This window comes from Papio anubis, chromosome 12 (assembly GCF_008728515.1).
Source record: "Papio anubis isolate 15944 chromosome 12, Panubis1.0, whole genome shotgun sequence".
In the NCBI taxonomy this organism is placed as follows: domain Eukaryota; kingdom Metazoa; phylum Chordata; class Mammalia; order Primates; family Cercopithecidae; genus Papio; species Papio anubis.
This window is the reverse complement of record NC_044987.1, coordinates 72,140,771-72,157,208: the sequence shown is the minus strand read 5'-3', so window position 1 is coordinate 72,157,208 and position 16,438 is coordinate 72,140,771. Positions and strand designations below refer to the sequence as shown.

Below are 16,438 nucleotides of genomic sequence, written 5' to 3'. Positions count from 1 at the left end.
TGGTTACACAGCCAGTGAAATGGCAAAGTCAGGATTTAAACCCCAACAACCCTTACTCCCAACCCCGGGGACCTTTACCACCAATGAAGAACTTACTCCCATAGGCTAATAAGCCCCTTATAAATCAGCCAATGAGCTAACCAGATTTTGTATCCTGGAAACTCACCCTAACTCAACACCCTGCTGAACCCTACAGTGAGAGCTTACTTAGTTCATTGCTCCCAGTAACTGTATCATTCAAGATCAACAATGTCATCTTGGAATAATCAGTGGTGGAAGTGATTTTCAGACAACTAAAACTAAACCCACAGTCAATCTGAAAAAAGTAACATTTACACACACACACACCCCTACCACTTAGAAACATCTCAAATAAGCTTACAAACATATTACGTCCAGTATACACCAGGGAAAAGAAATGGTCAAGGACTAACTTTCTAGGATTATGCTTTACTACTGTGAATAAATTACTCTAGTTCACAGCATCTCAGGTGTAAGATCAAAATGGTTACAATGGAAAAGTGTAAACAGGGAAGTGGGGTCTTGTAAATGAGTTAATTCTCCTAAGTTTTGTTTCACCAGGTGGTTTCTCAAGATAAAACAATCTAACAGAAAACATCCTGGTCTCTGTGCTTCAGTTTCTTATTTATGAAATCAAAATTCTTGCCCTTGTTGCTTCATTAGAATGTTGTAAATGTCATAAAAATGCCAAGAATGTAGGAAAGAAAACTTTTGAGAGGCACAACATGGAATTTTATTACCAACAACTTTCACTAATTCAAACATTTTTTTGAGGGCCTACTGTGTGCCAGCGACCACACTGGAGGCTGAGCAGCACTGGCTCTTGAAGAGTGCTCAGTGGGTACAGACCCACAGAAAGAGACCCTGACAGTGCTTACCACAGTTTTTAAAAAAGAGTCTGATGAGGCCTTTAACGGACAGTTAAAAGTCATGTGCTATGGAAACATAAGAGAGGGAAAAATCAGTTCTGTCTGTGGAGATTAAGGAAGGCTTCAGAGAGGATGGAGTGCTTTTTTAACGACCAGTAGGAGTTTACCAAGCAAAAAACAGGATGAACGGTATCCCAGACACTAGGAAAGTCCATTTTTTCTTTTCTACGGTCTACCTGGAACCAAAACTCTCTTCCGCCCTAGCTAGGCAGCAGGGAGAACATCCAGGACTGGAGTCAGGATATGAACCTTAGAGCCTGAGCTCTTAACCACTACTTTCATGATTAAATATAATTAACGATTACAATCAAATGAGAATCTGACCCTGGGCAACTTACTAAACCTCTCTAGGCCTTGGTTTCCTCATCTGTAATGTGAGAATAATAGTAGCTACTCATAAGACTTGTTAGAAGGTTTAAATAGGTTAATGCTAAGTGTTCCGAACAGTACCTAGCACATTGCAAGCATAAATATTCATTATCGCAATTCATTGCAAGGATAAATATTCATTATTATTGAGTCCCTGTCACATCACCTGCTCTGGTCAGTCCAGGCCTTACTAAGATTCATACATTTCAAAAGGTCCCTATCACAACGCATGTGTTCAACCCACTTGACAATTCACTTCACCTAACAACTGTTTGTGGTTGCTGTCTAAGGACATATGGGGACTGAGAGAATGCTTCCTAATACACATGGTTTACCATCCAAGTAACCTAAATAGCATCTTTCATAATCAGGATCATATCACCATTGCATTTTGTGTGTTGCTGTGAGACAGAAAATACAACGGCACATCTTAGTACAGAGATTGCAATAACAGTTGAATAAACATGCAATCCGATACCTCACATCTGGCATGTCATCATCCCCAATATTTTATTGACAATCAAATATGTTTAAGGCTGTGGCTACTTTATAGGTACAAATGTCTTTATCAGGACATTAACGTGCACCAAACCTCTCTCAATAAAAGCAGTCATAAACAACAATCTCTTCTAAGCTGTCATGGAAGCTACTGTGTTTGTAATAGAACCATTCATCTAAGAGACAGTTGCCAAAGCCCATCTCAACAAAGTATCAGGCAAGTCACAGAGCACAGAGGCAGATCCAGGGAAGAGGGTAGGCATAGAGTGAGCAATTGGGAACTTTGTAAATAGCCAAAAAAACTCAGCTTATTAACATGCTAAATATTACCCCAGAAGCTGTAAAGCTTTGGGGTGATAAATTATATTTCCCCCAAAGCATTCTCTTTTGGGTAGCCTAAAAGTTCCTCTGGCTTTTGCAAAAGGAACAAAGCCCTATGGAAATTTTCAGTTAATTACCAGTTTCACTGCCTGGGGGCCGGGGGGAAGGAGCAGGGGGTGGGGACTACAATGCAATAAAGAAAAAAATTGTTTTAAATAAATTAAGTGTCCTAGGCAGCAGGTTTCACTATCACACCTTTAAGACTGTGTTCTAAAAGGCTAAAAGGGAGAGGAGAGTATATTGATACAATAACAAACTTGAAAAAAAAAATATAAGGCTGGGTGTGGTGGTTCATGCCTGTAATCCCAGTACTTTGCCAAGGCAGGAGGATCACCTGAGGTCGGGAGTTCGACACCAGCCTGGCCAACATGGTGAAACCCCATCTCTACTAAAATACAAAATTAGCCGAGCATGGTGGTGCATGCCTGTAATCTCAGCTACTGGGGGCGCTGAGGCAGAAGAATCACTTGAACCCAGGAGGCGGAGATTGCAGTGAGATGGTGCCATTGCACTCCAGCCTGAGCAACAAGAGCAAAACTCCATCTCAAAAATAATAATAATAATAATATCCAAATGGGCTTTGAAAAACAAATTTGATTTTATTATTTAGCTGGAACCGAAACATGTGAGGAAAGGGAAGGTAGGTGGGCAGAATAATCTGCAGGGTATGCATAGCAGGTCAATATCAAGCCAATCAAACACATTCGTGATGAAATATAATTAACAATTATAATCAAATGAGAATCTGTAGCACACTGTAAAGTACCCAGAGTGTTTTTGTTCTCTAAAATCTACCCACCTCTGTCCAATGGCAGTACAAATACAAGATTACTTGTCAGGAATCTATTACAAAAGATAACATGGCCATCAAAAACATTACTGGCAGAGAGAAGCCCCCAAGCCTCTAGGAATAAACCACATCTACTCTCACGTACAAGCTGAACAAAAAACACTCAGCAGAGATGTGGATCCTGTTCATTCTATTTGTGGTGTGAGCCTATACACATTCGAAGAATGGATGTGGACGTCTTCCCCTCTCTCTCCCATCACCATCTTACCATAATACATGAATGTTGGAATTATGCGTCTCTGAGCTGGGCCAGCTGACTGACACACTCAAGTGGCCAGGGCACCTGTTGAAGTCCTGGACCAATGTCCTAAAACCTATAGTAAAAATGTCCTGTTCCCCTCCTCCGTCTCTGACCACCTGTCCCCTGAGCTCAACACCTCAGTCACCCACAGGTGGAAGGGAGAGATGCTCTCTAAACACCCCTGCACTCCTCCCTGCCCACTGTGACCCCACCGTGACTCCCCTGAGTGAACACCCAGTAAACACCACACCACAGTGGACCCAGGCAATATGGTTTGCTTTCTAACTCTTGCTATTTTCCACATTTTTCTTTAATGAATATCCTTTACTCAGAACCAGAGGAAAAAATAAACTTGACACAATTATCTTTTTTCTTCTAGTTCCAAAAGTAACATATGTTTGTGATTGAAAAAATCCCATTAATACAGAAACATAATAGAAACCGAGTCTCCTATAATCCCATCTCCCTGTGGCAACCACTATTAGTAGACTGTAAATTCCTCCAGAATTTTTTCTAGGATCCTCCCCAAGAACACACTTCTATATTTAAATTTATCATGTTGAACAGTCTCTAAAACAGCACCTTTACTGAGAGACCAACAGAACACCACCACCAATAATGATCATTTATTTTAAAAAGACCACTTTAAACACATACTATCGCTGGAATGGGATAAAATAGATAACAACAATAATAAATCAGAAACACATTTTCACGTAAAATGGAAGGTCACAGCAGCAGATGAGTGAGGAACTGAAGCTCTAGAGATGGGGGTCTGGTGGGGAGGAGAACAGAGAAACAGCGTTGAATCCAGGCCTGTGCTGCTAAGAACACAAATGTCCACCTACTCTCTACTTCCCTCTGATGCTGCAGAGGGCCACTATGAGGGAGGCCTGATGAACCTCTGCCTAGCGACAGGCTCTCTTTGGTCCCTTCCATCATTTGTGGCTCTGATCTCTGAAAGTCTACCCTGGAGCTCCCCCATCCCCCTGTCCTTCGGCAGAAACCCTAAGAAAGGAGGGCTCAGCTCAATTTCTCCCTTAACCAAACAGCCCTCTAACTGAGCTAGGGATGCTTAACTCTGCCTTGATGGTTCCAACATGTTCTTTCCTACTTTTCCAACAAGTCCTGAACAGGCTTAACTTCTAAAAGCATTAATTTTTTTAAAAATATGATGTAACTTCTTTTTTTTTTTGACTTTTAAGTTTGGGGTACATGTGCAGGTTTGTTATATGGGTAAAATCGTGTTATGGAAGTTTGTTGCACAATTATTTTGTTGCCCAGGTATTAAGCCTGGTACCCATTCGTTATTTTTCCCAATCCTCTCCCTCCTCCCACCCTCCATCAGGCCCCATGTCTACTGCTCTCCTCTATGTGTCTGTGTTCATGTATTCTCCTTATTTAGCTCCCTCTTACAAGTGAGAACATGCAATATTTGGTTTTCTGTTTAAATTAATTAAACCATTAATTTTAAGAATTCAAAGAACTTCTTCATACATAATTACATTTTCTCTCAACACTGTTGAGAGGTAGAAAGAAACATGCTGACTTACTGGCCCCATTCTATTGGTGATGGCAACAAGGCTCAAAGAGCTTGTACGGCTGGCCCATATAACAATAACTATACATCACAAATAGGTATAGTTTTGGACCAACCAAAGAATTTGGGAGGAAGATGGTAGAAATGTTGACATTTTCTTCTGATCTTGATGTTCCTCCTGTCCCACTATTCTGCTCTCTGCTTTTTACTAGATAGATACCACTTATACTCTATCAACATCTTTCCATTCATATCCATGGGGCCATGTACTCCTCAAAGAAATCCCTCAGCATCTGGTTTACTTTGGTACCTTCTTTAAAAATTCACGCTTTACCACTGTGAAGTCCAGCATCTAAGTGATTAATCAACTCACTGTAGATGAGCCTCACAGTGCCTTGTTTCCTCATCTCACATGCCCATCGCCCACATTCACATCAGTTGACCATATTTGTGACCACACCTTGAAACTCATCCCCTGAAATCTCTCCATCTCTAATCTCAGTGCTGCCTCTCCCACGCATGACCAGAGCCTCCTGTCCTGCCTCCTCTCCTACATGCAGCAGGGCCTCTGAACAGCATGCCCCATGGCCGACCAGCCCCTCCAGCTTCACCTTGCCCCTTTCCCAACTTAGACTCCTACGACCAAGCCATAACAACTGTCAAAATATGAATAAACCCAATAATCTTGTAAAGAAAAAAATTACATAATCATGCCAATTGTTCCCTCACAAGTAATATGCATCATAGACCTACATTTAAAACACACAACTATAAAACTCCTAGAACAAGACACAGGAGAAAATGTTCAGGACCTACGGCTAGGCAATGAGTTCTCAGACTCAACACCAAAAGCACGACTCACAAAAGGAAAAACTAATAAATAAGACCTCATCAAAATTAAAACTTTCACTGTTAAAAGTTTTGCTATGCTAAAAGTTCTTTTGCTTAGCCCATGTGAACAAGATGAAAAGATACGCTACAGGATAAGGAGAAAATCTTTGCAAACCCCATATCCAAAAAAGGGAGTTGTATTTAGAAAAAAGAATTCCAAAAACACAACAGTAAAAACATAAACCCTCCAATTAGAAAATGAACAAAACACATGAACAGACATCTCACTGAAGAGGATATACGGATGGCAAATAAGCATATGAAAAGATGTTCAACATCGTTAGTCTTTAAGAAAATGCAAATTAAAACCACATGAGGTATCAATACACACCTATCACAGTGAAAATAAACAATGGTGATGACACCAAATGCTGGTGAGGATGCAGAGAAATTAGATTGCAGGTGAGAATGTAAAGTGGTACAGCTACTCTGGAAAACACTTGGGTAGTTTAAAAGAAAAAAAAATACTAAATGTACAAATACCATATAAGGAGGCAAATTACACTCGTGGGCATTTATCCCAGGTAAGTGAAAACTTAGTTTCAGACAAAGACCTATACGTGTATGTTCATAGTGGATTTGAAACGCCCAAACACTGGAATCAGCCCAGATGCCCTTGAACAGCAGAATGGTTAAATAAACTGTGGTACATACACACCAGAGAATTACTACTCAATGATAAAAAGGAACAAACTTGATACATACAACCTGGATGAATCTCCAGGGAATTAAGCTGAGTTGAAAAAAAGTCAATCCCAAGAGGTTCATGTAGTCTAATTCCATTTACATAACATGCTTGAAATGACAAAATTTTAGAAACAGGACAGATCAGTGGTTGCCAGCAGTTAGGGAGAAGGGCAACCTGGGTCCTGTGGTGTTGGAGCTGTTCTGTATTCTGACTGTGGTGATGGAGACATGACCTTGCACAAGACTAACACACAACAAATAGTGTATACAACTTAGTACACACATACAAACAAGTTCAAGTAAAACTGGGAAAATCTGAGTCATATCACTGGGTTGTATCGATGCCAATATACCACTTGTTGTGACATTACACTCCAGTTTTGCAAAATGTAACCATATTGAGGGGAAATGGGCAACATGCATAAAGGATTCCTTCGTGTATTATTTCTCATAATTGCATGTGAATCTACAATATCTCAATAAAAATTTTATTTTTTTTTAAATTTATTTATTATTATACTTTAAGTTCTAGGGTACATGTGCATAACGTGCAAGTTTGTTACATATGTATTCTTGTGCCATGTTGGTGTGCTGCACCGATCAACTCGTCAGCACCCATCAACTCGTCATTTACTCAATAAAAATTTTAAATAAAAAAAGAAAGTAATACTCTCCAACTTCTCTTGGGCCTTTCACTCCTGAGTAGTTCTTTTACTCATCCCTGTCTGTCAATGATAACATCTATACTACATTTGCTCTACTTTTCAAAAGCCCACAATAACCTTCATCTGAGAAAAGCAATGAGGCCCCCTCTCGGCCCTCCCACCATCCTCTTCCATTCTGCATCAGAGGAAAAGAGGCTCCTTTCCCTTTAAAGTCCCTTCTGGGTTTTGCTCTATCAAAAACATCCTCAACTCATAAATTCTTCTCCCCAACTAACCAAATGACCAAGCGTCTCCCCTGTCCTAGAATAAGTCTTCTCTTAATTTGTTCTGTCCTTCAGGATATCATGTCTCCTTCCGTGCATGGTCAAACTCTCTGAAGACCGGGTCATGGTAATGTTCCCTCTCTGTAGAAAGGTAACATAAACTGAAAAAACGAAAGTAGCCTCATTCATTTCCTGCACCAAAACCTCATAAGGACTGCTTCAAATGTTAGCCTCATTCTCTGCTCACTTGTTTCTTTTATCAACTCTAAAAATGTGGGCCTGTCTTCTTGGACCCAGACTGCAGCTAGCCCAGCAGCTCTCAAACCTGGCTGATCACCCAAATGACCCAGGGAGCATTTAGAAATACAGTTTCCCAGGCCATACTCCCAGATATTCTTAGTCAGTAGTTGTTTTGTCTTTTAAGCTCTTTGAGTGTTTCTGTTGATAGTGAGGCTTGGGAACCACTCATCTGTCTTCTCTTTTCTGAAAAAGGCAATCACTTTACTCTCCCAGTGCTACAGACATTCCATTTAAAATCCATGCCAGTTTTGCCCTTGATAAATTGTGAGCCTGGGCATCACAGGCCATTATCACATCACTTCTCTGATGATGAGACTCCAAACTAACCCTGCAACTTCAATCTGACCGAGCTCTAAGCAGGAATTTCCAATTCCTTACAGATCATCTCCATCTGAATGGTCACCCAGTACATCAAGCATATGACAAAACTTAACTCCTCATTCCTCTCCTCTCTACAAACCTGCTTCTCCTGCCTCCACTCCCCATCTCACTTAACAGTACCACCATCCTCCCCATGACCCAGAAGTGGAACCTGAAAACAAACTCCTCCTTCTTTTTCACAAATCGCATCCCATCAGCCAGTTCTGCTGGTTTTATCTCTGAAACTCCTTCCTCCCACCAGCACTGCCTGCATTTCAGTGCAGGCCTCATGCTCTCCTATCGGACTACTGTAATAGCCATCTAACTTGTCTTCACGCCTTCAGACCTCGTTTTGTCAAACACAGGCTGAGACATGTCATCTCTCCTGAAAAAAATGTAATGGCTTCCATCTGCCCCCAGGATGAGTGCCAGGCACCTTGGCGTGGCACTCGGACCCACAACGACACAACGCTGGCTCCTGTACTCCTCTCCCAGGAGATATTTTCATTTCTAAGCACATCAGGGCTGTGCCCTTTCAGGCCTCCATGCCTTTATCGCATGTTCCTTCAGCCAGAATGCTCTTCCCATCTCCTTTTCCCAACAAGGGCAAGTCTTCAGAATTTGCCTGAAGTTATATGCAACAGTCCTGAAACTACATACAAATACGTGATTTTTCTGGGGGAAAGGATCCATAGCTTTCTACAGATTCTCCAAGGGATCTATAATCCAAAATAAGTTTAAAAACCGCTTCGTGATTTTTTTCCCAAAGTTCAAAGTTAGCTAAGTCTGTCTCATGCTCTCTTTCATTCTCAAACATATACAAGTGCATTCCCCCATCATAAATAATCACACTTTGTGCTGCTCCACCGGGCATATCTCTAGTACAGAATATACTTCCTTCCATATCAATACTAGAGTCATATGTATTGACTGGCTTAGTTGTCAACGTCAGCTCCACAGCTTATTTACTATGTGACCTCAAGCAAATAACTTGACCTTGCTGGACCTCACTTTCCTCAGCAGCAAAATGGGCATAATTACAGTACCTATATTATTGGGTTGTTTTTGAGGAATAATCAAGATAGCACATCCTATAACAATGGGAAAGTGCCTGGTACGTTAACTGCTCACACAAGTCAGCTTTTTAAGTTATTTTCTGTCTGTTGTCCCTACCACACTCAAAGCACACTGCAGGCCCTCAAAAAATGATTTATAAATCCACATCTTCCTGAATCCCAGGGCTCATCACTGCCACAGCAAAGCTGTTGGAAAGCATAACTTGGTAATACTTTCACATTCTTTTCTTTCTACCTCCCATATGACCAATTCGTGAGCCATCTTTAATTAGCTATTTTGTACCCGGATTGCACAAGAGCTCACACCTTGTGCATACACCTTTGCATACCCCCCACACATTAAGCTTCCCAATCAAAATGCTGATGACGCTGGCCCTGCTATTCTCACAGGAACCAAACTATTTCAAAAATTCCCCATTACTCTATCTGTTCTGAGTATTCCAGAATTAACCCTTGCTCTGCTATTGTCCATATTTTGCGCAGAAATCCTTTCTATCTCTTCAACTAACATTTGCCAACACAAAAAACAGGGGTTCTTCTTTCTCAATCTAAGATCATTAAATAAACATCTTCCTCTTTTTTTCCTTCTTTCTCTCTTTCTAGCCAGTTCCTCCCACAGGAGAGGCCCTCAGGGCTTACAGGCTTAATCACCTACATTCTCTGTTTGAACCATAATTCATCTCCCATAAGTATTTATTCAGCAAACATTACTGATACCTTCTATATTCCAGGCCTTGAAATACATCCTGTGATTGGTGGGCTCCCGGCTTTGGGAGCTTCTAGCCTGTTCTACCACATAGCTGTTTGTTTCATACTTGTAACCAATTAACTTGAAATAACACCCTGAATCAGAGGTCCGAAAGAGGAAATCAAAGATGCCACATGATATTCGATGGATCACCGAGAAGAACACTTTGCCAAGGCCTGGAGACCCTCCAGAGCTGGAAGTCTGGCCATTTCCACACCAGGGCTCTGGGGTCTCCACTGACAAAGCCTACCTCCCTGATCGTCAAAGAGCTGTTGTGAGAACATAGTATCTTGTAAAAGGATCATTCTGCAATTTTTTGACCAGTCCTCTGCATCCAGAGGAGTGTAGTGACCACAGATTTCAGTCTCTTTGCTGTACTAATCAAGACATACTCTCACTTGCTTGCACGCACTCTCATTCTGACATCCCCTTGTCAGTTCTGCCACTAACTCATTTAAAAAGCCCCCTTTCCTCTTCTGACTTCTGCTCCTATGAGGTAAAGAAAGAAGAAATCCTAAGTCCTATGCTACCCTGGTGGGCAGGGCATAGGTCAGCAGCGGGGGAGGACTGACTAGAGACACCCTCTCCCTCATCTTCGCTGGTCCTCACAATTTAGGTCTCTGGGGCTGACCAGTAGTCCTGGTATCCCAGTAAGAAAGGGTCCTTCCTTGAAGCTGACCTAAGCAAGGATCCTGAAGACATCTGCTTGCAAAAGGAGAAAGTCAATAGTGGCCAAGAAGATGTCTGGAAGCAACAGCTGTGCTCAGACTGCCTGCAGGATCCTAGGGCACTAGAACCTTCCAGACATCCTCCTGGCCACTACCGAGGCCAGCCTTGTGATCTGGGATCCTCTCCGTTATGTTATTTGAGATGATTTCTTCCTGCCAGCATCAGGCCAGGTGCCCTGGACCTTGGTAGCCAAGAATAGGCTTCAAAAGGCTAAGTGGAAGGTGACCATCTTCAAAGGGCTCTCAGACTTCTCAGAAAGCTTTGGCACACAGTCCTGACCTCAGGTCAGTTTCCTGCAAATGAACTTGAGATAGCTCCATGAGGGAAGGGACCATGTCTGTCTGGTTCACCACAGTATCACTGACAACCCCTAGCACAGGGCTGGAATACATCTGCCCTGGTGCTCAATACTGATTGACTGGAGTTTACTGTCTCTACCAAGGAAGGAACAAATGCTCAGTAGAAAGAGTCCAAGATGTAGAGTCAGACAGCCCTGAATTTGAAACCTGCTAGCTACACCATTTACATCGGCCATGTGCAAGCCACTTTACCCCTCTCAGACTCAGCTTCCTGTCTATACAGTGAGGATAATACCAGCTTCAAAGCATTGTTAAGAGCATTAGACAGAATTGTATGTGACGCCTTTAGCACAGTGCTTGGGAGACAGCACTTCTTTGTTTTCAGTTCACAAGCACTTACATACCTCTCACTATATGCTAGATACAGTTCAAACACTGCAGGGGGTAGTGGTGTTCCAGGTAACAATTAGTTCATTTAATTCTTCTAACAATCCTACACAGTAAGATCTATGTTATCCTCTTTTTCAGTTGAGGAAATTGAGACAGAGAAGTAAGGTAACTCGATCAAAGCCTGATATCTAGAAGTGCAGGGCCAGGATTCATATTATTTATAGAGTCCAGACTGTTAAGTGCTATACTTCTCTGCCTCTACAGCAAGCAACAAGTGAAGGTTAGTTCCTGTCCCTGCCCTATTTGATTATGGGGTATATCTGACTGGGGTTTTCAGTGCAAAAGAAACATATTCAGGTGTTCCTGTGGTTTGCTATTTATTTTGTTTTGTTTTAAACTACGGCCTGCTCCTCTGAAATCCAATTTTGGATAAGTTTACTGATAAAGAACTTCCATCTCATCTTGTCCTCTTGCAATCTCCTCTCCCATGATCTACCAGGAAAAGAGACACACACAGCTATGTAAAAACAAAAAATGAAAAAGACAAGCACAGAGAAAGAGAGAGCCCAAGAGAATGAGCACACACACCCTTAGGAACCAGGTCTAAGGACGTCTCATACCCCTTCTAGTAATCCATAAAAACGACTGCCTACACATAAGGGTGCCCACAGCAGAAGCCACCTATCCACATGGAGCCCAAACACATAAAGTTTCAGCTCCCCAAAGACTTAAGTTAGCAGAAAGCGAATGAAGCCATCTCTTCCAGTGGCCAAAACCTCATCATAAAGAGAGTTTTCCTTTTATCTCCTTTATAAGACTGCATTTGCCCTACTGCCAACCACGAAGGAAATTTCATTACCAAAATAAATCACTTGACCTTGCTTCTCCAATGGCTCAGGATTAGTGACATCACAAAACACTCTACAAATGCTCTGAAATATTGGAATAACCCTTTCAAGTAAAAAACACTTGGTATTTCACTAAAAGACTAAATCATTTTTATTTTACTGCACGGAATTCAAAAATGCTTTAAATGCTTTCATTTTCAAAATCCTAAGAGAAAAAGTACACTCTTTAAGGCCTTAAGAAACCCTGACTCCTGGTCTGGTTTTTGTCCCAATTCATGTATGGTAAGATGGGGAACAGGCCAAAAGTCCAGGACAGTACTCTGGCCCCACACTACTCATATGATTCAATTCTCAAGTGGCTGGGGCCTCACCGTGAAGGCTCCCAAGTCAACTTTCTCTCATCCTCCAAGTCACAGGCAGGTCAGAGGCAGCTCCCAAGCAGTTCTTCTTAAGGGGTTCAGTCTCCACCACCAATAGCCCCATTAACCACCATGGTTCCCTTCCAAGGTAGCAGTAGAAGCAAAGCTCCTCATGTCGACCAGAGAGACAGAGTTCAGGGCAGATGTTTCCTCCCCAAGGAAGCTGCCTGGAGCTGGGGGTGGCTGCAGCACAGTGCAGCCAATGCATCTTCTGAGCCCCAATTAGGATACACACTCCCCCAGGCTGTATACTCCACTTGCTGAAAAATCCACAACCAGTAAGTCTGTTCTTTCCAAATGAGTTAAAATTCCTAATGCTGCTTGCTCAAAAGGAATGTCCCATTTTAAATCAGGTTAGCCACCAACACCGTCACTAAATGTGCTGCTGAGTTAAGGTGAAAAGAATCCATACATCAAAACCATGCACACTCAGGAAGCACTCAGAATTTAAGTTATGCTGGGTACTCAAGACAGGCTAGGCTCCCAAGCAGCACCATATGGGTCAAAACTGACCCTCTTGCTCAGTGACAAGAAACAAAACCATGGCATCACAAAATGCAAGAGTCCAAAGGACCCACGGATATCATCAACTACTTTACCATCTTATTTTACACAGGAGAAAACTGAGACCAAGACCAAGGGTAAAATGTTCAAGTTCACTGTTGATACAACTACTCACATCCAAAGCTTCTCTTTGTTCTCCCTAGCCTGCTGCCTCTGAGACCCAATTACCAACAAGAGCTCTTATACAATTATTTTCACATAAAAATATTTTTATAATTGAATTATAGGCAAATTGGTTAAATCCACCAGGGCTGTTGTCTATAAAGTAAAATCTCAATGGAGAAGAAAACAAAACTGGAGTTGTGGGGTTCTCAGCCCCAAAACCTTATTCCTGAAAGGACAGGACCTTTCCCAGTATTTCCTGTGGGAAATGAAGTACAGTAGTTATGCCCAACTGGGATTTCTAATACTATGCCTTTGTTTGAAATTGAAACAATTTTTGGGTAAGCAAATGAGAGTTGTACAAGGTCCCAAAGTTACCCTTTACTACCCATAATAATTCATCTTCAAAGAAGCTTCAAAGATTCAAATGCTTTTCTCCGCCTTTAAGAAAGGGAGGAGCTACATTTTCAGGTATGAAAACAAGACCACAAAGCAAATAGCCAGGCTGAGGAAGAAGAGACCAGGAAAGATCCAGACACACAGAAAATCTAGGGCCCTGAAACTCTCTTCCCATAGTAGCATTTCACCAGCTACGAAGAGGCTTCCCTGGCTACAAAGGATACTATGGGAACATAAAACAAATGCTGAAGGCTTGGGTCTCCTCCTCCCCTGTGTGTGACAGGCTGAGACTCCAATGCTGCAGAAAGCAAAATTTTCCTTGTTTCCATTACATCATCCAAGTTGGAGAGGAGGAGGGCGGGGTGGGGGCACAGCTGGTGGCAGCTGCACCACCATCTGCTTTCTCCTTAGCAGTGTGTGCTGGTTGAAGCCACAGTCTCTTACAGCTCCTGATAGAGGAAGTACAGTATTAAAGGTACAACACCCTATTATGAAAAAGACTTCAAATTGTTCAGAAATAATCACTCCCATGATAAGTTAACAACTTCAGGTAGACTACCGAGCCAGTTCTCTTTGAGTTTAGGTTATTTGTGTTTGCATCTTTTTAGACTCAGCTACAGTGCGAACTCTGTCAACTCAACGTGCTCAATTAGACAATCAGAATGTTCAAGCAGCCACACCTGCCATCTGCTTCCCAAAAGGTAAGCAGCCAAAAAGTACAGGTCTGCAGCTGGAAGCATTTATGGAAGGAAGTTAGGGGGTGCCCAAACCCAGCAGGCAAGACCCAGACCGGCAGGTGGATCCTTACTGCTGCCCTTGGCATCCCGAGCCAACTAGTCAACAGGTCTCTCTCTCCTGAGCACTCTTGGTGTTTCCTTCAGAATGCCCTTCAAGGCAACCCCCAAAGCAGGGGAGATGGTGAGAGTGACAGGGGTGCTAATGCCTTGCCTGATCATTCAACTGTAAACTGGCAGCAAAGCAGCAAATTGGTGGTTCAGAGGCTGATCAAGCCCATGCACATGCTTTCTCTGGCCTGTACAGAGTTGCTTTAAAAAAAATGCTGGCTTTTTAAAAAGAGTAGACTTCACATAAGCATCTAGAGGGCTGGCTCTTCTTCAAGGAGGCTGGGGGGCAATCAAAGGATTCGGCAGCACCAGGCCCCCATTCCTAGTGGCATCAGTTATCTAGAGGTAAGCGGCAGTGCTTCCTTGCGATCTGGTCTGCGTTCCAAAGACCTCCTCCCCACCATCTGGTGTCTGTACATGCCACTGCAACTATTTATGCTCCTGCCTGGACCCCTAGAGCTTCTGATGTAATGCTGCTACACATGTAGAAGAAGAAGAAAAGCCCAGGGGGTGATTTCCCAAAGGTCCTTTATTGACTCTCCTTTTTCGTTGAGGGTTAGTCCTTTTGGATGACCCACTAAAATTCTACAAATATCATTCATACAATCAATGGCTCTTGTTGGAAGACCAGCTACAATCAATCCCCTACCACAACAGCAGGTTGTAGTATTTCAAAGGAGTGTTCCAGGCCACTTACCATACATTTTGCCTTCGTCTGATAAGATGATTTTTCTCCTCCCACATGGCGGATAGATAGCCAGGGCCTCCTGAAAGCTTTGCTCAATGTCAGGGCTCCAGACCCCTTCTGCATCATTGTCAATTGGCTTATCTGCAGAGTCACTCATCCTTTCCATGTTTTCGGCAGGGCTCTCGCTGCCGCTCCAGCTGCTGGGCTCAATTTTGGCGGTGGGATTTTCCAAGCCGAAGCCTGGAGCCTTTTCAAGAAAATAAACCTAGAAGAGAAAACAAAAAACAGTGTAAGGATGTGGTAACCACACACATAATGCTCTTGCTAGCTCTAGTGCAAGTTCTTCAGTCACCAGCTTTTTTTATTTCATTTTATTATTTCAGTCGTTTTGGGGGTACAGGTAGTTTTGTGTTATATGGTTAAGTTCTTTAGTGGTGATTTCTGAGATTTTGGTTCAGTCACCAGCTTTGCTTGGAGAACTCCTAGTGGAGAATACGGAATTTTGAGATCCAAGTGGCTTTATTATCTAAGTATCATGTTAAGCACCCACACGGAAATGCAACAGTGGGCAGAAGCTGGATAATCTTCACAGTCAAGAGGAAATTTATATGGAAGAATAGTACTCACTCGGAGTTCCAAGTTTGCAGTGATTCATACAAAAACCATTTACTGAGTGCCCACTATCTACCAGGGGCACTATGCTAAATGATCATCAAATCTCCAAAGCAGAACAAGTTATTTATAAGAAAATAAAGTTTTTAAAATGTCCACTTCACCATGGCAACTGGCATTATAACTTGGAAACTGTTAGTTTCACTATCCCAATATGAGATCATCAAGATACAAGATGGTGGCAGGATCAAGGAGGGAAAGAGGAAGATTATTTTGGTATCACACATACTCATTCTACCGAGACAGCAACGCCGACTGATCTGGACCTATGTCATTTATCTCTGAGGCTTTTACCTTGTAGAATCAGGCCACTTTGCCTCTCTCAGCTCCTCGACTGTAACCTTGAAGCAGGGACCAAGCTGTCCCCAGCCCTGACTTCCCTGCAACATCTATCACAAGTGCCTAGCACATCTATGGAAATATTCTCTATTGACATGGAGCACTCCCTGTCATAGCCTATGCTGAATTCCTGATCACATGAAAACTGTGGGGGAGTATTTCATTTCTTTTTCTGTAGCACTGAAGATTATAGTACCAAAAAGGAAACCTCCCAAAGATCTATTCCCCTCAAAGTATGCATATAACCTATGGTCATAAAGGGATAAGCTTTCCAAACAAATGTCAAACTGGCATAACACCAATGTGAAAATGATCTAATCCAGTA

General features: G+C 42.3%; 1 protein-coding gene across 10 annotated transcripts in view; it reads right to left on the bottom strand.

Moving 5' to 3' along the window:
* The window catches only part of TEAD1 (TEA domain transcription factor 1), a 271,440-nt gene that overhangs the window by 165,040 nt on the left and 89,962 nt on the right, over positions 1 to 16,438 (bottom strand). For all 10 annotated transcript variants that reach the window (XM_009186557.4, XM_003910207.5, XM_009186558.4 and 7 more), the window contains one exon: positions 15,112 to 15,367. In XM_009186557.4, the coding sequence (XP_009184821.1) occupies positions 15,112 to 15,268 (157 nt within the window). In that variant the 5' untranslated portion in view covers positions 15,269 to 15,367. The remainder of the gene's footprint in view (positions 1 to 15,111; positions 15,368 to 16,438) is intronic.